The 24,074-nt window shown below is 35.2% G+C and overlaps 1 protein-coding gene across 1 annotated transcript in view; it reads left to right on the plus strand.

Annotated features, from left to right (window-relative positions):
- Nucleotides 1-19,643, plus strand: part of PpD3 (protein phosphatase D3) — a 132,374-nt gene extending 112,731 nt beyond the window's left edge. The window contains exons 9-11 of the mRNA XM_089091409.1: nt 5,948-6,167; nt 14,875-14,956; nt 19,479-19,643. Of these exons, the coding sequence (XP_088947535.1) occupies nt 5,948-6,167; nt 14,875-14,956; nt 19,479-19,538 (362 nt within the window). The 3' untranslated portion in view covers nt 19,539-19,643. The remainder of the gene's footprint in view (nt 1-5,947; nt 6,168-14,874; nt 14,957-19,478) is intronic.
- The last annotated feature ends 4,431 nt before the right edge of the window (nt 19,644-24,074 follow it).

Raw genomic sequence — 24,074 nt, forward strand, 5'->3', positions numbered from 1 at the left:
GTATCAGATAAAAAATTTGAGATAGACATTTTGTTAAAAATTGTTCAAAATTCAGATAACAAAAACTCTGGTGTCGACACAGCCCCCCAGGGCCCGAGGGTAGGCGTTTTAAGTTATGTCCTGGGGGCATATCTGGTGGTTATGGAAGGGATGCTCGTATAAAATTCATAGAGGGCTCACTTGATTGGAAATTGAAAGTTGTAATTCACTTTTTAAGAGTAAAAAGTGATCAGAGGGCAGCTAGCCTCCCCCCACACTCCATTTATTTTTTTCCCATTGGCACTTCATATAGAAGGGGTCGTCGTATAACCTTCAAAGGGGGCAAACTTTTTTCACTTTGATTTCGTTACTTTGGTGCCAGTCTTGCTAATTCTATGAAACTTTGATTTTTTTTTTTTTTTTTTAGTTTGATTTTGAAATAAGGAATTTTTAAAAAATTGAAACTTTTTGTAATAAAAAATGAACAAAATTTAATTAAAAAACTTTCCGAAAAATAATTTTTTCAAAGAAAAGTAAAGGCCATTTTAAACTTAAATTCAGAAGATACAAACACCTTTTAAAATTAAAACTCAAAACGACCAGAAATTACTATTAAAGAATAAATGAAACCCAAAACGAACAGAATTTAAATTAACAATCGTAGGAAAAACATACAACAAGTAATTATATAAATAAATAAATAGATCTTAAATTTAGTAATGTTTAGATTGAATATGAAGGTCAAGTTTAAAATGAAAGAAATTTTGCTATTGAAGTATAAATGAAACTTAAAACGAACAGAAATTAAATAAACAATCAATGCAAACAATACGTCATTGGCGCTTTACTGAAAACTATATGCGTCTTGAACAGTCTTGGAAAGTATAAACAACATCAAATTGAATATTTGATATATGATGATATTAGTTGTTGAAAGATCCATCAGCTCAAGAATTTAATTCACTCCAATTTTATTTTTATTTTCAATGTTGTAAGAACTGGAAAAGAAAATATTTGGAATATAATTCGTTTTCAGTGAAGCGCCAATGACGCAGTAGGCTTTTGGTTTTTATTTACAGTTAAGGAAGGGGGCAGTATCCAAACTCTTGTTTGTAGTGAAACTATATTCGTCTGGAAAAACTTAAGAAAGAACTAATAAATTAAACGGAAAATTTGATGTATAATGATATTAATTGCTGAAAGCTCATCAGTTCAAAATATTACTATCATTTTAATGTTTATTTTCAATATTAAGTAAAAAAAAAAAATTGTAATAAAATAGGTTTTCAGTAATGCGCCAATGACGCAGTAGGTTTTAGACTTTTACAGTGAGAGAAGGAGGCGATACCCAAACTCTTGTTTAAATTGATTTCTGTTCGTTTCAAGCTTGATTTACATAATAAATTTAAGTTTCACTCGTTTTAAGATTTATTTATTCATTTACATTAATATCTATTGTATGTTTGTTTGCATTGATTGTTTATTTAACTTCTGTTCGTTTTAAGTTTCATTTATACTTCAGTAGCAATTTTTTTTTTCGTTTTAAACTTGATTTTCATATTGAATCTAAGCATTAATCGCTCTAAGATCTATCTATTCATTTATATTATAACTTGTTGTGTGTTTTTCTTGTGATTGTTTATTTAATTTCTGTTCGGTTTGGGTTTCATTTATTCTTCAATAGTCATGTCTGGTCGTTTTGAGTTTGGATTTTAACTGGTATTTTCATCTGCTAAGCTTAAGTTTAAAATGCCCTTTACTTTTCTTTGAAAAACTTATTTTTGGAAAGTTCTTTTTAATTAATCTCTGAAAAGAATGATTGTCCTTCCTATCCAGATGAAAATTTCCTTTATCCAGCGATCTCTTTTCCTTTATCCTGAAAGCTACGAAAGTCGTCATTTTTATTCAGCTCGTTACTGAATGATCTTTTCATGTGTATGTTGGATATGTTTTTTCGCCTTTTTTGTACGTGACCATCATTATGAAAAATGTGCGATAAATCCCAATTAGCACTCCTATGTTAGTAGTGTCTGTGTAATTAATTTTTATTAATTTGTAGGACTAGAGGCACTGGGTGTTATGAAAAGTTGTCAAATACTGGGCAGGGACCATGTGCTTTTCCTTTCACGCCACTTGCAAAGGTTTGAAGCATGCAGAAGCGGTTATTTATGTCTTCTGCTCTATTATCTGGTGGATTATTGCTACTCTTGTTAGATGACTGGGGGGTGTATATTCGGGTATTCTAATTTTGTTTCTCTCTTTATTTTCTTTATTAATTAAAAAAAAATTTTCCACAAAATATGTTTTTCAAAGAAAAGTAAGGAACTCCATTAAACCAAAAATGAGGAAAACTAAAATCCAATAATCTACCAAGCATGAAACTACCACAAATCAGCATCGATTAATAAATGAAACCAGAAACAAATAGAAATTACTATAAATAACCGAGTCAAACTCAAAACGAGCAGAAATTAACAGAAGTTGGGCTCAAAACCCCTATGCTTTCCCAAGGCCAGAACATAATTTGCACTTTACTGAAATATAAATGTTTTTACTTTTATAACTTTAATAAATCAAATAATGCACATTCATTTATATTTTTTTCAGTAAAGTGCAAATTGTGTTCTGGCCTGGTCTAAACAACAACAACAACAAAAAATAGTACATTATACCCACATCGATCTTTACTATAAAAATGTCAAGCCTTCCAATCATTTTCGACTATTAAAAAGTGCACTAGGCCTTTCGATTTCCAATTGAATGAGCCCTTTTTTAAGTTTCTACGACAACTCTTTCTATAAACACCTTATGCCCCCAGGGCATAAATTACAACCCTTACCCTAAGGGCTGTGAGGGTGGTTGTCATCCTCTAAGACCTAATTTCCAGAACTTTCAACTACGTTAAAAAAAAATGGCTATCTCAAAATTTTGATTGGATGTGTCTGGGAAAATGGTGGGCGTGAAAGGGGCGTTAGTGGCTCTCCAGTCAATTTCAACTATTAAAAAAGGCACTAGCCCTTTCGATTTCCAATCAAATGAGCCCCTTCTGAAGTTTTTACTGCAACTCTATCTATAAAAACCTTATATGCCCCCAGGGTATAACTTACAACCTCTGCCCTGGGGGCTCTGAGGGGTTTGTCATCCTTAAATAAGTAATTCCAAGAAGTTTCAACTACGTTGAACTAAATGGCTATCTCTAAACTTTGATTGAATGTGTTTGGGGAAATGGTGGGCGTGAGAGGGGGGTTAATTACTCTCCATTCACTTTCGACTATTAAAAAGAGCAATTTCAATTTTCAATCAAATGAGCCCTTTTTGAAATTTCTACAACAACTTTCAATATAAACCTTACATGCCCCCAGGGCATATCTACAACCCTGGCACTGAGGGCTCTGATGGGGTTATCATCCTAAAAGACACAATTTTCAGAACTTTCGAGTACGTTGAACAAAATTGATATCTCAAAATTTTGGTGGATGTGTTTGGGGAAATGGTGGGCGTGAAAGGGGGGTTAGTGGCCCTTCAATCACTTTCGACTATTAAAAGCGCACTAGCCCCTTTCAATTTCCAATTGAATGAGCCCTTTTTGAAGTTTTTACAACATCGCTTTCTATAAAAAAAAAACCTTATCTGCCCCCAGGTCATAACTTACGACCCTTCCCCTGAGGGCTGTGAGGGGTGGAGGGGTTGTCATTCTTAAAGACCTAGTTTCAAAAACTTTCAACTACGTTGAATAAAATGGCTATCTAAAAATTTGAAGATTGAAAAAGATTGGATGTGTTTGGGAAAAAGGTGGGCGTGTGAGGGGGGTTAGCTGCCCTCAAATTACTTTCGAGACTATTAAAAAGGGCACTAGCCCTTTGAATTTCCAATTGAATGAGCCCTTTTACAAGTTTCTACGACAAAGATTTCAATAAAAACCTTTGAATTTCCAATCGAATGCGCCCTTTTTCAAGTTTCTACGACAAAGATTTCTATAAAAACTTATATGCCTCCAGGGCATAACTTATAACCCTTGCCCTGCAGACTGTTGGGGGAGTGTCCTGCTCAAAGGAATAATTTTCTGAACTTTAAACTGCGTGGAACAAAATGACTATCTAAAAATTCTTATTGAATGTATTTGGAGAAATTGTGGGCGTAGACGGGGTGTTTATTGCCTTCCATTGACTTTTGACTATTAAAAAGGGCACTAGTCATTTCAATTTCTAATCGAATGAGCCTTTTTTGAAGTTTCTACGACAACGCGCTCTATAAAAACCTTATATGTCCCCAGGGCCTAACTTACAACCCTTGCCCTGAGGGCTGTGAGGGGTTTGTCATCCTCAAAGACCGAATTTACAGAACCTAAAACTACGTTGAATAAAATAGCTCTCTCAAAATTTTGATTGGATGTGTTTGGGGAAAAGCTGCGCGTGAGAGGGAGGTTAGTTGCCCTCCAATCACTTTCGACTATTAAAAAAAGCTCTAGCCCTTTGAATTTCCAATCAAATGAGACTTTTTTGATGTTTTTACGGCAACTCCTTCTATAAAAACTTCATATGCCCCCAGGGCTTAGCTTACAACCCTTGCCCTGAGGACTGTGGGGGTGTGTCCTCCTCATAAACATAACTTCTATCTGGAAATCAACTACTCTTAACAAAATGGCTATCTCTAAATTTTGATTGGATGTGTTTCGGGAAATGGTGGGCATGGAAGGGGTGTTAGTTGCCTTCCAAACACTTTTGACTATTAAAAAAGGCACAAGCCACTCCAATTTCCAATTGAATGAGCCCTTTTCGGAGTTTCTACGACAACTTCTTCTATACGAAGTGCGCTGCTCTAAAGGAAAAAAAAACGTTGTGCCAACATCGTTCTTATATGCCCTCAGGGCATAACTTAAAACCCTTGCCCCGAGGGTTGTGGGGGAGTGTCCTCCTCAAAAACATATTTTCTATCTGGAAATCAACTACGCTGACAAGATGGCTATCTCAAAATTTTGATTTGATTTATTTTGGGGAATCATGGGCGTGTGGGGGGGGCTAGTTGCCCTTCAACCACTTTCGACTATTAAAAAGGGCACTAGCCACTCCCATTTGCAATCCAATCTGCCCTTTTCGAAGCTTCTACGACAACTACTTCGATACGAAGTGCCCGGGTATGGAAACAAAAAAATGAATAATACATTGTGCCAACATCGTTCTTTACTTAGGCAGCGCTATTGCGCTGCTTATGATTATCGATAGCTTATTTTTGTGTCTACTTGCGCGTCTGTATATGCGCTCCTATTCGTTTTTGCTTGTTTATGGTAAACGTTTGTTTTATCTGTTTTCAATACAGTGCGGTTTTACTCATTTATTTAATTTCAGTCCAAAAGGTTGTGATATCTGAATATATGGATAATTTATGAAAACACACTGGCTAGGAATAACAAACGGTTAAAGATAAGAGAACGAAGAAAAACCTCTGCTAAACCGTTTTTAGTGCATAAATAAGGAAAAAAAATTATAGAAAAATCCCACAGGATAATATAAAAGACCGACCTTAAAGAACTAAAACTAAACTAGACGAGATTCTTCAGAAACGATGAAAAGGCAAAAGAATAAAAAAAAATCGATATCGAATGACGGATTAAGCTTTAAGTTTGAATTTATTTTGTGCAAGGACTGTTGAATAGAGGTCTCGGCCGAAATACTTTAATTTCCCCCTCTTTTTTCACTGGTTGTGACTTACCTCATTTTTTTCGTTCCCTCACGCTTTCTCGTTTTCTCATTTTGTCATTTTCACCTGTCGTGATTTGTGTCTTGGGCAACAAAATGTTTTTCTATTCAGATAAGGTGTCAAAACGCTATATCTGTAATTGAACATTTTTGTGAAATGACAGGAATTATATACCAGCTAGTCTTTCCCATACCCTAGAGCCTACTCATTGCAAGTACCTGATTATAACTTAATGGCACCGTTTCCATTTCTGACACCCACAATTTTCTAGGTATAATGTGTGAACTCCTTTGGTCTGATCCTCAGCCCCAGCCTGGAAGGTCACCTAGTAAAAGGGGAGTGGGCTGTCAGTTTGGTCCGGATGTGACCACTCAATTTTTAGATGACAATTCTTTAGATTGTATTATTAGAAGTCATGAAGTTAAAGCTGAAGGATATGAAGTTACTCATGATGGCAAATGTATCACAGTATTTTCTGCTCCTAACTACTGGTAAGCTTGAGTATATTTTTATTTAATGGCATGTTTTATTGGAACAGATATTACCATGTTATATTTTTACTTCACAAAGCCGGGTTCGACAATTATACCTTTAAGAACTCTATGTTATCCTTTCTTTTGTTTAGCGCCCAAGACTCGTCTTTCTTGGCCTGAAATTGTTTTGGATGAATAAAAAACTACTTTTTTTGCATAAAACTACTACGTTTGCATATTTTGTTTTTTTCCGTACAATCGCGTATTTTGGCTTTACAATAAGTATACACGACGAGTTTCATGCAGGGGAAGGGTTTCATTGTCAAAATGCATTTGCATAGGACTTAGCTAAACATTCGATCGCTAGATCTTCGTTAAAATAAACTTATTTTTAAATATTTGTATACATCAAAAATAATGTTTATCTAAAAGGGTAAATTGGTAGGGCTTGATATCTTCTATTTCTGTTTTAAAGAATTTTTTTCACAGTTTTTGGAGAATTATTGAGACATCCAGAAAGTTAAGACTTGTGAATACATATCGATAGTAACCACCAAAATGGCTTGACAACCACATTCTGTGCCTTCTATCACGCTGAACCTCTTTGGCCACAATTTGCATCCCCTAATTAGCTGACTAGAGCCAACTAATTAAGTATTATGGGAAAGTTTTGACTGGTAAATACAGATCAACAGTAAACCTTAATATGGCTCGGAATCGATATCTTGTGACGTCTATCACACTGGAATTCGGAAGCCAAAATCGTCATCCCCTGATTATTTGGCTGAAGCCAATCATCCAACAATTGGAGTTTGCACTTCGATTAAAGGTGTCTCACGAAAGGTCTAAATTTTGGGATGTCTAACGAAGGGTCATCTTTCAAATATAGGGTCTACCCACCCCCTCCTTTAAATACTGGGAATGCTAAGCAACAGAAATTTTTTGGAAAATTTTCTTTGTTATTTCTAATTCAATCTTGGCGACGATGCTTTTTGACTAATCCTATTTTACATTAAAAAAAAAGTATCAGCAATTTTCCAAAACTTTTCAACAACAAAAGCGAACTGATTTGTCAAATACTCGGAAACGATATCGTTTTCCATTAGTAGACTAAGAATAGCAGTCAATGAAATGTCTCGTATTCGCTTTTATGTTCGGAAAATAAGCAGTTTATATCGATTCCTTGCATAGAATTTATTTCTCAAAAGCGTTAAAAGAACGCTTTTATGTTGGCAGTGTCTTGGAACTTACTTGGGAAAATAAAGCGTCGTTTTATTTCTAAGAAACGATTAGATAGATAGATGAAAAGATTTATTTAAGAATGAAACCAAGTACATCATCATATACACCCCTCCCCCTCCCCCCAAGGATTTATGGTCGGGAATGCAGAGAGTTAAGTCGTGGTTGAGTCTTGTACATAAATAGCCTCTGGTTGATGCTTTGAAATTCGTCTTAATTATTTCATGTGAATTTTATTTGATGAAAAAAGTAGCTAATTTTTTTTTACTTTTATTATTTCCGTCATTTTGTTCCAAAACTTAATGTTTTTTTTTTGGAGCTGTTCATTTTAACAATTCTAGAACTCTGGGCTAAGCATTTCTGATAGCTAAGGTTTAATACACATTAGGGAAACTAGGATTGAGCTGATTAGGAGTTGAAATCTATGTTAGTGTAAACATGCCTTGATTTTCAAAAAAAAAGATGAGTAGGTCTTTTCAAACAGTTCGTGGTAACGAACTGTAAGTAAGGAGCGACCCGGCTAAATAGTAACCGAAACTCTAAAAAACGGAATTTTGATACCAATAGATATATCAAAAGAATCATATTTTTATGCTGATTTCAAATAGATAAGTTTCATTAAGTTTAGTCTTACTCATCGAAGGTTACGAGCCTGAGAAAATGTGCCGTATATTCAAAAAAAGGGAGAAATACCCCCAAAAAGTCACAGAATCTTAATCAAAATCACACCATCAGATGCAGCGTATCAGAGAACCGTATTGTAGAGGCTTCAGAGGCTTTTATCTGCATAAAGGCTTTTATGTTTAGGCCGTATTGTAGAGGCTTTTATCTGCAAAGATGTTGAATTTTGTAGGCTATTGTTTGCCAGAAGAAAAATCACGGATGCGTGTTTTCCCAAGGGTGATCGTATCGACCCTGTTGGCCTAGAATATCGTGAGTGGGCTCATTCGAACGGAAATTAAAAGTTCATGTGCCCGTTTTGAGTGACCAAAAAGATTGGATGGCAAATAGGCCCCGTCTCCCTTTTTCCCCAAAATCATCCGATTAAAATTTTTATATGGCCATTTTGTTCATCCTAGTTGAAAGGCCCAATGACTATGCCTTTGGATGCAGCATGACCCCCCCCCCCCCCCACAGCCCCAGGGGAAAGGTTTTTAAGGTATAAAAATTGTCCATTGTTTACGCATAGTATTTGTTATTGGGAAGCATGCATACATTTTAGGGTGGGAAGACGAATTTTCTGGGTTTTTTTTCACGGGAGAACTTTCCATAGGGAGGGAATTTTCTAGAGGGTGAACTTGTCAGATGAAATTATACACTGGAGGAATTTGCGAGAATTCCTGTACAAAATTCTTTTTATATTTGTTGCTTTCTCTTTTCCGTGTCAATTTTACGCGTGGAGTTGTCAAGGGTAATTGTCTCGGGTAAATTTTCACCGGGATTGAATTGTTTAGAGGGTATATTCGTGGGGAGGGTATTTCTCCATGTAGGTGGGGCCAGATTTCCTGGAATTAAAAAAAATACGATCAGAAATTAAATAAAAAACACTAAGATTTTTCAACTGACAGTAAGGAGCAACATTAAAACATAAAACGAACAGAAATTATTAATTATATTAAGGGGGTTGCCTCCTCCTCAACACCTCACTCTTTACGCTAAAGTTCGAATTGTGCCCCTATTATTTAAGAACGACTCTTGAAACACAAGGGTCGTTTAATTGGAGCAATAAGAACCTTTTTTTCAAAAGTACTAAAATTTCAGCGTAAAGAGTGAGGTGTTGAGGACGAGAAAAACCCCTTTATATACGTAAAAAATTACGTTCATTTGAAGTTTTAATGTTGCTCCTTACTTTCAGTTGGAAAAAAAACTCATTTTTTTAATATCATGAAAGAATTGGGGTAAGGGAATTCTTCTTATTTGGAACTTTACTATTTATAAATTAATTCATTTGCTGTGATTGATAACGGAATCTTTCAGTTTGATTTTTTTTAATTTGTATTTTTTAGTTGATTAACCTTAAGTAATAAAACTTTTTGCTGTTATCACAGCGCCAATATTAATTGTACATTGAGAGGCATTGACTGAATTTCGGACAGTGATTTTACTGCAATTGTTTGAATTTCAACAGTTGTACTGGCGTCACTGCCACACAGAGATCACAATGGTTGGATACACGGGAAAAGTACCAATAAAAGAAGAGGAAGCAAGCTTCCTTTGCTTCTCTCTCCGTTGCTTCAACAAAAAGCTATACATAGTAGTAGCTAGGGTAGAGGGAGCTAGTTTAATTCAGTTGCGTGACATCCATCTTGTTTTTACGTTATTTTTATCTTACTTCTGCTTGCCTTGGCGCCCAAAATTTCATCATGACTTCAAACAATTAAATTTCATTTGTGTTCCTGTCCGTAACCTGCCTTTTCCATGTTTACTTGATAGCGTTAAACCAACATCAAAATTGAAACTTAAATCCGAGTAGAAATTAGTTTGCATAAGAGATCAAACTTAAAGAACGGAATTAATTATGAATGCTGAAATAAAGCCTAAAACAAACAGAAAATGCGACAGACGCCGTTGCCACCCCTTTAAAAGGCTAAAATTGATCCGGACTTTAAACCCTAGTTATTATTCCTAGTGTAAAAACGAGTGGAAAATGATTATTCGACCGTTGGAGTAGACGGTTGCATTTTCAGGGTGGTATTTACTCTTTAGGACATTAGGAAAACTACAGTACGACAGATTCTGTGGCGTTGCCACTCCTTCAAAAGGCTAGAACTTTATCTGTGCTTTAAACCCTAGTTATTATCCCTAGATTAAAAATGATTGGAGAGTGATTGCTCGACTTTTGGAGTGGACGGTCGGATTTTCAGAGTGGTATTTACTTCTTAGGATTTAAGGGAAACTGTTTGTTATAAAAAACTGCATTGCCTATAGCTCCAATACTACCTAACATAATTTATTGTATTTTTCAAATACAATGTATTCTATGTATTTTTTCTAATGTATTTTTCTAATGTATTTCTAATTTTTCTAATAATTCTAATGTATTTTTCAAACCAGGTGTATTCTTTTTTCACTTGGTCGGATCTTTGTTTCCCGACTATAAGGTGTTTTTTATATTTCCCAGAATAAATTTTATGTCTTGTAGGTTTGCTGATAAAGCTGTTAATTTTTTATTGGTATGTCTTCCTTAATACGATTTTTTTAAAGAACTTTTCGAATGAATCGTTTAAACACTTTTGCTATTTATAGCTGTGTTTTTATCTATATCTCATGACAGGTCTTTTTTTTTCTTTCGTTTTTCTCCTAATACCCTCTACACTGTTTCTATGTGTCTAGAGGGTCGCAGATGAATTATTATTAATATGATTATTATTGTTCAGCTACACCCTATCATTTTTTTATATTTAAATGCTTGAACAAAACAATTTCTTCAAGAAAAGCTTAAAGTACTCAGAAGAGGAAAAAACCTGAGTGCTTGAATTCGTTAAGTGGAAACTTCCACAATCATGTATACCTTGAAAAAATAGGAAACAGTCAGGAATTAAATCTGACTGTAATTTATTGTTTAATATATTATATTATATAATATAGTTTTGGTAGTAGTGGTCGTCAAATTAAATCTTTTTTATAGAAAACAAGCGGGGTGGGGGGGGGGATGTCAAGAATCAGCAAAAGAAAACTATAATCATGTGCTAACAAACCGTTTAAAAAGGAGAATATTGTCTGTGGGAATCAATAGATTGCTGGTTTTTTTTTTTTATTCTTACGGACTAAAAGGATGGTCAAATTGAGCTAATTATTTTTACTTATTTACTTTCGTGGTTCAGCATGGCAACACTGTCAGAAGTGTGACACTGCCCTAAAAACCTCACAATTTTGAAAAATGAAAGACAAATCCTGGCAAGGATTTTTTTTTTTTTTTTTTTTTTTTTTTTTTTTTTTTTTTTTTTTTTGTGTGCCCTTAAAAAAAATGAGATTTTGAATAAGAAAGGCCCAGGAATTGGAAAGAATTTATGTTTTTTTGGGTGGGCTTAGATTCCCCACAATGGTGTACATCTCTGGGTCCCGGAAATATTTTTTTTATTACCTTTCTATTCTTGACAGAACGGACTGTGTTGGATCGGATTCAGTTTCTTTTCGCTCGCCTGTAAAATTTGAAAGTTGTGAGATATGTCGTTTCGTTTTAGGCGCGCATTATACTTGCTTCAATGTTACCGCTTGTTAAAAGCCTGAAAAGTCTAGAGATTGAGGCTAATCTTTGAAATGATCCCCTATTTTCCTTGAAATCGTCGATAAATCATTCCTGAGAAACTTGTAGCTCGGAAACAGTCTGTTTGATAAGATTTATTTGGTTGTTAAATAAAAGAAAAGTTTGTCAACTAAAAGTAGAAGCAACATTAAAACTTCAAAGGAACAGAAATTATTTTCTATTCTAGTTTCTCGCTAGTTTTGTTGAATAAGTCCCCAATAATATTTTCACTGCAGAATTTTGGCTGGACGGAAAGGGGTAGTACTGTTCATATGGGTGGAAATTCTGCGGGAGTTTCGATTTTCTACGCGGCTTAAGCTATCACGACCTCTACGGTAGGGTTCTCTGATTTTAAACACAGTACATTGTATATATATTTTTTCAGTACGTTAAAACATTGTATATAAATAGAAAAAGAGAAATGTTACCCTTTAAAATCCTTGAAAACTAAGCTCCTGTTAACACTTGCCCCCCCCCCAAGAAATTTCATGTTGAGGCTCATGATGCCCTGCATTTTCTTTTCCACCTCTGTCCCGGTGGGTAGATAAACGTATTTTTTATTATGGCGTACTGGCACGTACGCAGGGGGGGGGGGGGGGCTCCAGGTCCGCCCCCCCCACCCCGAAATCTCCCGATTTTTCTATTTTCCCATAATTTTCTTATACTTCTCACATAATGAGGAATTTGAAGGATTTGCCCCCCCCCCCCGAAACAAATTCCTGCGTATGTGCCTGATGGCGTAGACAAAAATATTCCCGCGAATCAAGAGGGACTACATATCAATTTCTACCACCTCCCCCCCCCCTCCTTTCTTAAAATTCATAATGTATTTATCTGAAAGCTCGATAACAGGTAGGATATTTAGGCATTAAAACATTCTCTTTGCGATATCTGCCTCCCCCAACACCTACACAGTGACCCACCACCCACCTTCATAATAGTTGATGTGTACTTACACATCACCGTGTTTATGAATGAAGTAATTATGAAATATGAAGCAAATCTGTTAAGTTAAATGAAGCTTTAAAGTAAATATTAGAAAAATTGCCCTGTAGTAAGAAGGAAGGTATCATCCCACGCCACCTTTATTCAGGCTTAGTGTAAATGAAGGAAGATGTTAGATCAACTCTTACCCCCTACCCATACCTCTTTCTATATTTATCTGAAGGATCAGTGCGTTTTTATATTTTGTTTACTTTGGGCTATACGGTGCTAGGCTTCCTCCCCCCCCCCCATCTGTGGGAAATTATCCCCATCCCCTGGAAATTTTCCCCTTATATCATGCCCTTTATGGAAAATTCCCTCCCCCATGGAAAATTGAGTAGCCACAAAGAAAACGTTACAAATAAGAATAATGAAGAAAATAAGAAATTTTGGAATATTCCACCGATATTCAAAAATATAGGCGGTGTTTGTGGTGTCGAATGTCTTATAGTATGGTATTTATTTTTACATTTTTATTTTCGGGGGATTGAGTTACCATAGCAGAGTAAGATAAAGTTTAACATTGCTGCTTTGGGGGTGATATCAACCCTGAAGGCAAACTTATTAGACATTCGCAGTTTTTGAGCCAAACAGATATCTCAAAATTAGATTCGATGTCATAGGGTTTAGAGGATGGCTGCAAAGAAGAAAAGGAACTGTGAGGGTGGCTGATTATCCTCCAGTAGCTCTCAGCCTTTAAAAAGGACAGAAGAACTTTCAATTTTTAATAGAATAACCCCTCCCCCCTCTCAAGTTTCTAAAATGGCCCCTTCTATTTGAAGTAAGTTGGGGACTACATTATGAGGGGAAGCAATATTTTTTTATTTTCATTCTGCATTGGGTCCCCTTAGCCAAAAATTTTATTTAATTTTCAGGCCAATTGGAAAAATCTGGCGCTTTTTTTAAACCCCCTTTGTTGGAGGAGGGACCAATTCCAAAAGGACTGATCTTTCAATATTTTTTGTATATTAGTTCGCTTGACCCAAGGACTTACGGCTATACTTTTCAAATTGGTCAGGAAAAGTTTGTATGGTTAATTTTTGGGCTTATATCCCCTCCTTCTCACAGCAAAATGTTGATGGCTGTTTTAACCAAGAAACAATTCCTGAGTGTTTCACGCCACTGGACTCCCAAGATCAAACATGCCTTCTCCCCTGTTTTTCCACTATGAAATATATCTGTAAAGAATTTACGAACTTTATCCCTGGGGCTCACCCTTGAAATGTTGATATGATGTCCAAAGGGGTTGCAAAAGGACCAGATAAAAAAAAAGTTCTAGGACAGGGGCTGGCTGATCTCCAATCATTTTTGACTTCTAAAAAAGGCTCTAGAACTCTCAATTTCCAACTAAATGAGCATCTTTCGAAGTTCTACGACCACGACGGGTGGTAGGGGTTGAGGAGGGGGTCTCCCTCCTTTACGGAATAAATTCTAGACAAATTAGGAACTGAAATACGCTCTGTTAGGCATCTGGCATCCCCCTCCTTGCCTACAGAATGAACTACCGCCCATCCTTGATCATAAATGATACCCCTTTTTTTGTTATTTTATTAGTCTTAACTTCTCTTCGGCTGCTCAATTTTACATTTGGTGAGAATTTTCCAGGTGGGAATTGTCATGGGAATTTTTGCGGGGGAAACAATCTTGACCTCGGTCTGGACTTGTTGTTCTTTATATGCAGTGGCGGATACCGCAACCATGATGACCGTTTTTTTGTAGTGGTGTTCTACTTCGTTTTAGATCGTTTACAAAAAGGAGCTATGGTAATAGCAGTAACGGAAATAATCATTTATGATTCACTTGACAAACATTTAGAAAAAGTACTTGAATTTGCAACAATATTATAAACATAAACCAAAATTATGAGTGAACTGAAGCGTGCCCTTTTTTTGAAGGGGGAGGGGGTTGATAATACTGCGTTTTGCTTATTTGCAAGTAGTTTAAAGAATGAACTAGTAGTTTGTTTACTATGATTATGGGCATTAATCGAATAAAGGTTAGGCAACCTGATTCTAAGTCGAATATAGAATCTGTCAAAGCTGAAATTTTAGTGAGGAAGTTTTAGCTTGAATAGTTTTAATATTGCAAAGAAAAGTTCCCCTACTTATGTGAAGCCTCAAAACATTTTGTATGGCCAAATAGCTTTTAAAAGCTATTTATCATTTCGTGCCAAAAGCCATTTTATGTATGAGATTTTGTTTCCTGGGGTATATCCTTATAGACATCGAAGTTTATGAGTCAATCCATTTTTTTCAGTGACTCGATGGGCAATAAAGGTGCATTTATAACCATGAACGGAAAAGATATGAAGCCATCGTTTACAACATTTGAAGCTGTGGTAAGTTCTGACCTAATGCTACTTTCTTATTTAATTTGTTGTTTTTATAACTCCATGCTTAAAACAAAAGCGGATACATCAAGATCTTTTGACAGTGAGTTACAAAGGGAGAAAGAAATAGCAGCGAAGGCTACTATGCCTTTCCATCATAAACACAATAGAAAAAAAAAATTGGGTAAAATTTTTAAGACAGTGAATCTTGTTTGAAACTTAAATGAATTTTTCAAACCTATGTCTAAGGGCGGTCCTCAGCAAAACATATATAAATAAACAAAAAGACTTACAGTAAAATGCGACCATTAAAACGAAAATTAAAAAGTCGTTAAAACAGTCCCACAATCATTACTCCAATAAAGTTCATCCAGGACGCAAGTTTTGTTTTATGGAAAGCCAAAGCTTTTCTAAATTTTTTGCAAGGAAACTTGGATGATAGAACCTATCGTTTCTCATTCTCTATAAAAACATTCCACCGCAATAATTGGCTCCTTAGAAGAGATCACCAAGATTCCTGGAAGCCATGGTGCATCCTCCCAAAAAACTATTCCTTAAATTTTTCTAAGTTTAGCAATCACTCAGAAATTTTCCAGGTCATATAAAGATATGGTTGAAACAATCGAAATGACAGTATCTGCAGCTTAAATATACGTTTTTATGCATTACAAACTAGAATGAAGCGACATTGTTCAGCTACACACTGTGTTTACATAAGTGTTTTACAAAAATTTTCATCAGAATCTGCGAACAAAATGTTCTAACAGCATAAAAACTTAAAACTCTGTTTTCTTTCACGTTTAAAATTACGAGAATTTTCAGTACGGCCTTATGTTTTGAGCTGAATGAATATTAAAGAAAAGTAAATCTTGATTTTTCTAATAATAAAAAAGCGCACTTGGAAACAACGGTTTGGAAAGAGGACCTAGTGTTAGCACCATTACTAAATTTAGTAGAAAGGCTTTGAGAGGACGGTGGGGTCCTGCAAGGTTTGATGAAAACTCAACTTCGCTGATTCAAAAAGCAACATTTTGTAAACAAGAAAGGTGAAAAAGGAAAAATGTTTCTTAGATATCGGGGATGTGGAAAATAATTTTAATATAAACAGCTCAATTTTCTTACTATTTCTGCAAGTGGGAAATAATGGATATTTCGCAAAAAAGTGAAAACTTCTCTATATCTAAGGAATAAAATAAGATAGGAGAAAATGGGTTAAGCGAACTAATAGAGCTTGTTTTGTTTGAAGAAATAGACGTAAATCTAGTTTTTCCAAAAATATTACGTTATGCCTTTCTAATTACAACTGGTCAGCCGTATATAGTCACGAAATTGGTCATAAAAATGAAAATTCGAAATTTGGACTTTTAGCTTTACTTTCCCAAAATTATTTCCTTAAAGTCTACGAGAGATACAGAATTTTTGACTTCATGGGTAAGAGTGGGTTTTGTCATTCACGTGAGTTTAATATCATTAAACCTCTAGCAAGTTTATTTTTGGAACTAGGTTTTTTTTGTTTTTTTTTTTTGCTCCTTGTTTACAATTTAGTACAATCGAGTAAAATTTAGTATGCGGGAAAATAAATTGTTTTCTCCCTTTGGACTTATGACGCTCAAAAATATCTGAGTGGACTGATGCCGCCTCTCTAAGCTTGCTACGGTTGGCATTGGCAGATTGGATCCCTGGCATTCGAAAAATTATTTAGTGCACGGTGGCAAAAAAAAAACATTTATCATTTTTTGGAGGGAGGCATTAATAGCTATATTTAAAGATTATCATTGCGGCTTTGTAAGTTAAGAATTAATACATCCATTCAAACTATAATAAAATATAAATTTTAATTCACATCATATGCATTAAAATCAGGATTAAGAACAAGATTATAAGTAGTTTTAATGCATATTTTGATTCTTAAACTTATAAAACAATTAGGATAATCTTTCAACATAACGATTAATGCACAAAAAAAAAAACTTAAAATATATTTTCTTAGAATCATTTGGACTAAATCCATTCTAAAATGCCCTTGGAAATATTGTCCTTTATCAGGTAAATCGCGAAATTTGAGAACAATTTGGCAATTTTCGCACGGTGCGTTGGAATAAAAACTAGCTGAGTGTTTTTTTTTTCGGTCTGATTTAAAAATAATTTTTACTCTGATCAATATTGTAGTATTGATGCACAGTGTATACCATCCAAGATCCACTAAACTGTTGTTTGATTCCTGCCAATGGACCTTATCCTTTATTCACCCTTTTCATTCTTTTTTCTCTCTGCTATCTCTGTCATTTCTTTTTTCATTGTTTAGTTATTTGTTTACAAAAACTCTTTGATTTAGAAAAGAAATCTTGCAAAAGTATTCCTCTTATCTAGTATTTTTTTCTTGATTCCATTATCTGGAAGAAGTTATTATGTTTTTGTTTGGTTTTCACCTCCAGCGCTTATCTAAAATTGCAGCTAGAAAAATGCAATTTAACTCAGGAAATAGCATCACTAATGGCTATAATGTTAAAGGTTTTCTGAGTCTTTAAGATATTAAAAGCAAAACGTTCATATTTTTATATCTTGTCTTCCCAGGGCTGCAAAATTCAATCGAATGGAGTGTCTGTTCTAACTAAAAAAATGGACACTTATATCTAGTCACCTAGAAAAAAAAGGAGTGATCATTTGATTGTGTACAGATTTTCTACTTTTTGAATTGCCTGAGCTCACAAAATGGAAAAATAAATACAAGAAGGTCTGACTGACAACTATATCGTCTTAACCTAGGTCATACAATGCCTTTCTTCTTGGCATAAATTTGCAAGACAACATTAAAAGCCTCTCAGTTTTGTTACGAAAATATATTTTGAGACACAAGTCATACAGTTATTTCTATTCTCCATGCACTCTTTTCCCTGTAAGAAAAATACAAAGCCAAGATTTCAGAGTGGGGGCTTATTCTGCATTTTTTTTTTCTTTTTTTTTTTGTTTCCGAGTTTCAAGACTGATTTGACAGAAAAACTATTAGTCTTTACTAATTTTTGAAAAGAAAAGGTTCTTTTTCGTCTTCTAAGACGTGACAGAGGAGATTTAAATCAAAATCTTTATTTTCCAAGTATCTGTGCAATCAATATCTAGAAGCATAATAGGAAGAAACAACAAAACCCTGAATAACCCTAAATGAAATATATCTATGCAAAGCTCAAAACCTTTCAACATATCCGACAAACATCAGAAAACTAAATTATTAGAAAATTGGGTATATCGATTACTCCACTGTGTTCAGTATATGCAGGTCCGCAATGGATTTTAATTAGGCGCCCCAGAATTTAGTATATACGACCTAAATAGCCATTTAAATCAATGCCAAGCTTTGTGACTTCACACACATGCATTGAAGTTTGAATGATAAAATAGTTCAATATAGACTGGTGAATCTCAAGGTGGGGCGCAGCCGCCACCGGTAGAGCATGCTAATATTTCGGTGGATCATGGGCAGGACGTGCACCCTTCGGATGACTATGCTTTAGAGCCTTAATTTTTTTAAAAATTATGTGAATTAGATCACATTTGGATGCATTTAAAGAGTACAAAAGATACTTCATAGTATCGCAATGACGTTGTACATTGTATGAAAGGTGTTGTGTTTAGACATTTTTTTTTATTTATATAGAGTATGCCTAGTGGATGGCCCCAAAAAGACACCAAGTTAATGGCCTTTTAAGCTTCCTTTAGGTTAATACACGTAAAGTTTTGAATAACAAAATTGGAAAATCACAGGGGGGATTTTTTGTGGGATAGGTGGGATATGGCCCAAAGTCGGCTGGGAACCACTGACAGGCCTGTTTGAAGTGTTTGTCTTCTTTTTGCTCTAGTTTTCTACAGTTATTATTTTTTATGAATTTTTTATAAGCTTATTTCCGAACTCATTATTATAGATGTACTCGTTTAGGCTAGAGAATGAAAAATCGGCTCAGTCCTTCTTTCTAGGTCAAACTCAAAGAAAAGTTAGGCTCAATCTCACGTTTATAATCAAAGAAATTTGAGATCATTGGATCAGGAAACGCGGCTAATGTGCTGCCAAAAATTATTTTTATTTTTTCAAATTGGCCTCAGCCAAATGAGGAGTAGTGAATCCTTGAGCGGGGTTAGAAGAGGCTATGAGATAAGAAAGCTGTCTTGGGAGGGATCAAAGAATGAAGTTCCGAATAGGGTGAGATGGAGAAGGAGTATGTAAAGCTGTGTTGATCGGAAATGAATAGGCATAGTGACGTGTTTTAACAGAAAGCGTAGTAGTATTCCCTTTGCTGGTTTGTCTGTGTATTATTTTCTGTGTATAGGCCTACTTGTATGTATTTCATGTTTCGTTCTGTAGCCTACTTATACAGCTTAAGTGTGGGAAATTTGGAACAGGAAATCTCTATAAGTATAGCAGAGAAAAGATTAGAAGGTTCGTTACGTCTTTTTCAATTGTATTTGGATACACTACTAATATTTGCAGTTATTTGAGAGTTTTATTCGCAGTATAAAATTATATTCTTCTTTTTTTCAGGCACATCCGCCCGTGGGAGCAATGGCCTATGCAAATTCTATAATGAACTTTTTTATGTAGTAAAACTTTGCTATAAACGAAATTCGTCACGTTTCATTGTTAGTCTTAACACTTTTGTATCTCGACTTGTTCGTGGCAAAATTAGTCAGAAACGATTTCTGAGTACTCTTATTTTAGTTTTTGGAAAGTGGCGAAATGATTTGCGATATGGAGAGTGAAAGCAGTCCTGAAATTGCTTTTCAAGTTGAGATGTTACAGTGGAAGCTGGCTTTCCTGGCATAGACTCTTTTAAAGCTGATTTCCGGTAATTATTCTTCTCCTGTCAACAGAGTGGGGTTTCAAGCAGAAATAGCTCATGTTCAGTTCCTGGGGAAGTTGTATTCTTCCTAAGTTATGAGGACGTTTTAAATGAAGCACAAAAGATTGAAGAACTTGCTTTAAGATATTAGCAATAAATTGAAATAGCTTCAACCATCGTAGATGCGTAGGACGGTGTTCTTCCAAGAGACTTGATGCACGTAGAGTATATATTAATTCAGTACTCATAGTTTTAAGATGAAAAACAAAAGATTGGACTGTAGTAATTCAAAAAGGGTTGTGCTGCACAACGCAAATCAAACAGTTCGTGGTAACGAACGGTTCAGGAGTGACACGGCTCAATAATAATCGAAACTCTAAAAAACAGGATTTTGATATCAATAGATATATCAAAAGGATTGGCTAGTTATGCTTATTCCAAATATATAAAACTCATTAAGTTTAGTGTTTCCCATCAAAAGCTACGCGCCTGAGAAAATTTACCTTATTTTCGCAAAAAAAGGGGGAAACATCCCGTAAAAGTCAATGGATCTTGCTAAAATCACGTCCTCAGATTCAGCGTATCCGAGAACCCTATTGTAGAAGTTTCAAGCTCCCATCTGCAAAAATGTTTTTTTTTTTTTTTTTTTTTTTTTTTTTTTTTTTTTTGCCAAAAGAAAGATCACAAATGCGTGGTTTCTCATTTGAACAGAAATTGAAAGTTTGTGGCCTCTATAAGTGACCAAAAATATAGGAGGGCAGCTAGTCCCCGTCCCACCCCTCTTTTTTCCTCAAAGTCGTACGATCAAAATTTTTAGGTAGCCATTTTGTTCAGCATAGTTGAAAGGCCCAATAACAATGCCTTTGGAGAAAATATGCTCTGGGGAAAGGTCTTTAAGCTGTAAATTTTGCCAATTCTTTACGCATAGTATTTGTTATTGGGAAGTATGTATACATTCCAGGTAAGGGGGGGTGAATTTTCTCTTGGGGAATTTTCCACGGGGAGAATTTTCAATGGGAAGGGAAGTTTCTGGGGCTGGACTTTCCTGGGGAAATTTTACACTGGAGGATTCCTGAATTTGCCAGAATTTATATGCGAATTTCTTTTTATTAGTCTTACTTTCACTTTGCCGACTCAATTTTACATGTGGATAAATTAAGGAGAATTGTCCGGGGGAAGTTTTCATCGGGTTTGAGTTGTCTAGAGTATCTTTCTGTAGTAGGGGAGATTTTTCACAGGAGAAATTCTCCAGAGTGAATTTTCTCCGAGATCAACTTTCTACTGGGGGTGCGTTATTTGCGGGGAAACTTTTCCACGGAGAAGAGGATTTCCGGCATGATTTTGAAAATTCTTTTCAAATGAAAGTGTGCTAAGAAAAAATTTTCACCTGGAACCGTCCGCAAGAAATTTTTCGGGGATAATTTTCAGCTAGAATGAAATTGTCTGAGAGGAATTTTCTTTTGGGGGGGGGAGTATTTTACGTAGTAATAACTTTCCATGAAGGGATCATCCGTGGGAAGATGGAATTTTCCATGGAGGGGGAGCCGGTTTTCCCGGCATTATTTGGAAACGATCAGAAATTAAATGGTAAAAAATTAGTTTTTTTTCAACTGAAAGTAAGGAGCAACATCACAACTTTAAGCGAATAGAAATTATTACTTATATGAGGGGGACTGCCCCCTCCTCAATACCTCGCTCTATACACTAAAGTTTTACTTTTTATCCCAATTCTTTAAGAAAGACTCTTGAAACACACGGGCCGTTTTATTAGAAGAATAAGTTTTTTTAATGGTATAAGAAAAAACTTTAGCGTAAAGGCGAGGGATTAAGGAGAGGGCAGCCCATCCCCTCATATAAGTAATAATTTCTGTTTGTTTTAAGTTTTGATATTGCTCCTTACTTTAAGTTAAAAAAAAAACTTCTTTTTTTTTTACTTAATTTCATACAAGAGCAGAAAACTGGAGCGTCCTATGTTTGAATTGTCCCAGATCCTATGTTTGAATTTCAGTTCTGTATTTGTAATTAGTAACTCCAGAAACCTTCAAATGCAAATTTAGTAAAAAGCGATCGTCAAATGTGACAATTTCGCTTTATGATACTTGTTTGAACACTTAATAACGTTCTTTGAATAATCCCTGAATGACTAGAGTTGAAAATGGCACAACAGGTCAAATTGATGAGGTCAGGGGATGAGCTTTAGCTTTCGGTCCCTAACTTAGGCCCTGCAGTAATGTTCCATGTTTATCTGTTCACGATCACAAATCGACAGAGCTTACAGGATCTCAGAATTTGCAAGTGAATGAGACCTTCCCAAACTTTCTGCGATTACCTGCGTTTACCCGATCTGTATGAAACTGGGAAAAGAAAAATATATAGGAGGCATGTATTTTTTGGAAGTGAATGAGGCCCTCTCAAACTTTCTGCGATTACCAGCTCTGTATCACATGGGTGGGGGAAGAAGATGATTTCTTTTGCATGATTTGAGAGACAGTCAGAAATTAAATAAAAAAATAATAAAAATTTCAAGTGAAAGTAAGGAACAACATTAAAACTTAAAACGAACAAAAATTATTTCGTATGTGAGAGGGGCTGCTCCTTCCTCAACCCTGGCTCTTTACGCTAAAGTTCAACTTTTTGTCACAATTCTTTAAGAAAGACTGCTCAAACACAAAGGACGTTTAATAAATTTATGCGTATGCAATACGTGAGTAATGCGTGAGTAGGGAAACAGCAACCAGGCATCTAAAAAGAACGTTAATGATCCGCCAGGTAATGCTGAAACATATCTAGATAACCGGTTTTTTCTGCTTCCAACACCTTAGGAAAGTTTTGTTGGCATGGAAGACAAAGCGCAAGGAGCTTGCCAAATCCCATGCTGTCTGAAGTGCATTATAAATTAATGCGTCAATAAGTGATTCAAAAGTAATATTGAAAGCCGAAATTTCGTTCAATATGCCAAAAGGATGAGAATTATATACAAAATGTAGAACATTAGGCGGAAATAGTTGATTGTCTGAATTTGATGGGGGCATAGGCTCAAACACAACCTTTTACAAATTGCATTCCTCAATGCGCACACTGTGATGCTAAGACAATATGAAATTTCCTTTAACCATATACAATATGATTTGATTTAGTTGTTCTTAACTTTACATTTTGACTAATTTAGGTTGTTTTTTTTTTGTTATTGCAGAGACGTGTGGGATAACTCCAGTTTTGGTGGTTGCCAGTCCAAATTCTTTTTGTTTTTATTTTGCCAGTTCAACTAAATCGTTAGGTTAGTTGTTTGTTGTTTTTTCTTGCAACTATGGGAATGTGGTGCCATTAGCTAACTTATTGTTACGCTAGTCATGATTACATTAGCCTTATCAGATTCGTATTGTTTTGTAAGGGATTACTTACAGCATCTGATTCGGCAAGCTCCTCACGCTCTTTCTTCTGTTCCACCAGCGAAGGTCTCTTGGGTTTATTTGCAGGTAAACATACTGTGTTGAGGTTGCTTCTCTAAACTACTTCTTTATTGACACGTTGATTGATTAATTTCTAGTTAGATGTGGATACTTGATAGTTCTGTAACATCTCGCTTGTTGCAATACTCATTCTATATTTCTTGGCTAGTAAATCTATGAGCCTTATTCATATTGCCTCACTTGCATTGCATGTGGTAGTAATTAAACGTAGGAACTAATGTTAACCATCTCCTGAGGGACGCCAACATCACGTACACCAGACGCCGCAAGTCAAGTGTAGTGAAAGTATTCTACACCAAGCGTGGCAAAATTGGGTGGTTACGTGGTGCTCCAAGATGTACACCAGGGATTGGAAGTGGCGACTTCCTGCCATCTGCAATAACTAATCGTAGGTGCCCGGGATTTTTATCGTTTTTTATTTTGTCACATAACTTTTATTCAAAAAACTTTTAGTTTGACTATACTATAGATTATTGAATGTAATTGGCTCATATTCAATGTAATTGGATGTGCACTATCGTTGATTTTCCTCCTGTTTCTAGTTAGCTCTCGTCTTTTTCTCTTTAATATTTTATCAACGCTAGTTTTTTATTTACCTATTATCACTGAGGTTGTAAAAACAAGATCTTATTTCCCTTAACACATTTACGTCACTATTAATTTACTAAGTATTCCCAAATCTGCTGTTTTAATTTTGCAGAGAAACATTCCTGTTCCAACCGCTGACAATCATGTCTTTTTTTTTTTTTTTTTTTTGTTTTTTTTTTTGTTGTTTTTTTTTTTTAATTTTTTTTTTAAAATTAGAATCCAAGCTGAAGATAAGACAAA

Source organism: Artemia sp. Qi Xiang Cuo, chromosome 7, assembly GCF_049724085.1.
Source record: "Artemia sp. Qi Xiang Cuo chromosome 7, ASM4972408v1, whole genome shotgun sequence".
Taxonomy (NCBI): Eukaryota; Metazoa; Arthropoda; class Branchiopoda; order Anostraca; family Artemiidae; genus Artemia; species Artemia sp. Qi Xiang Cuo.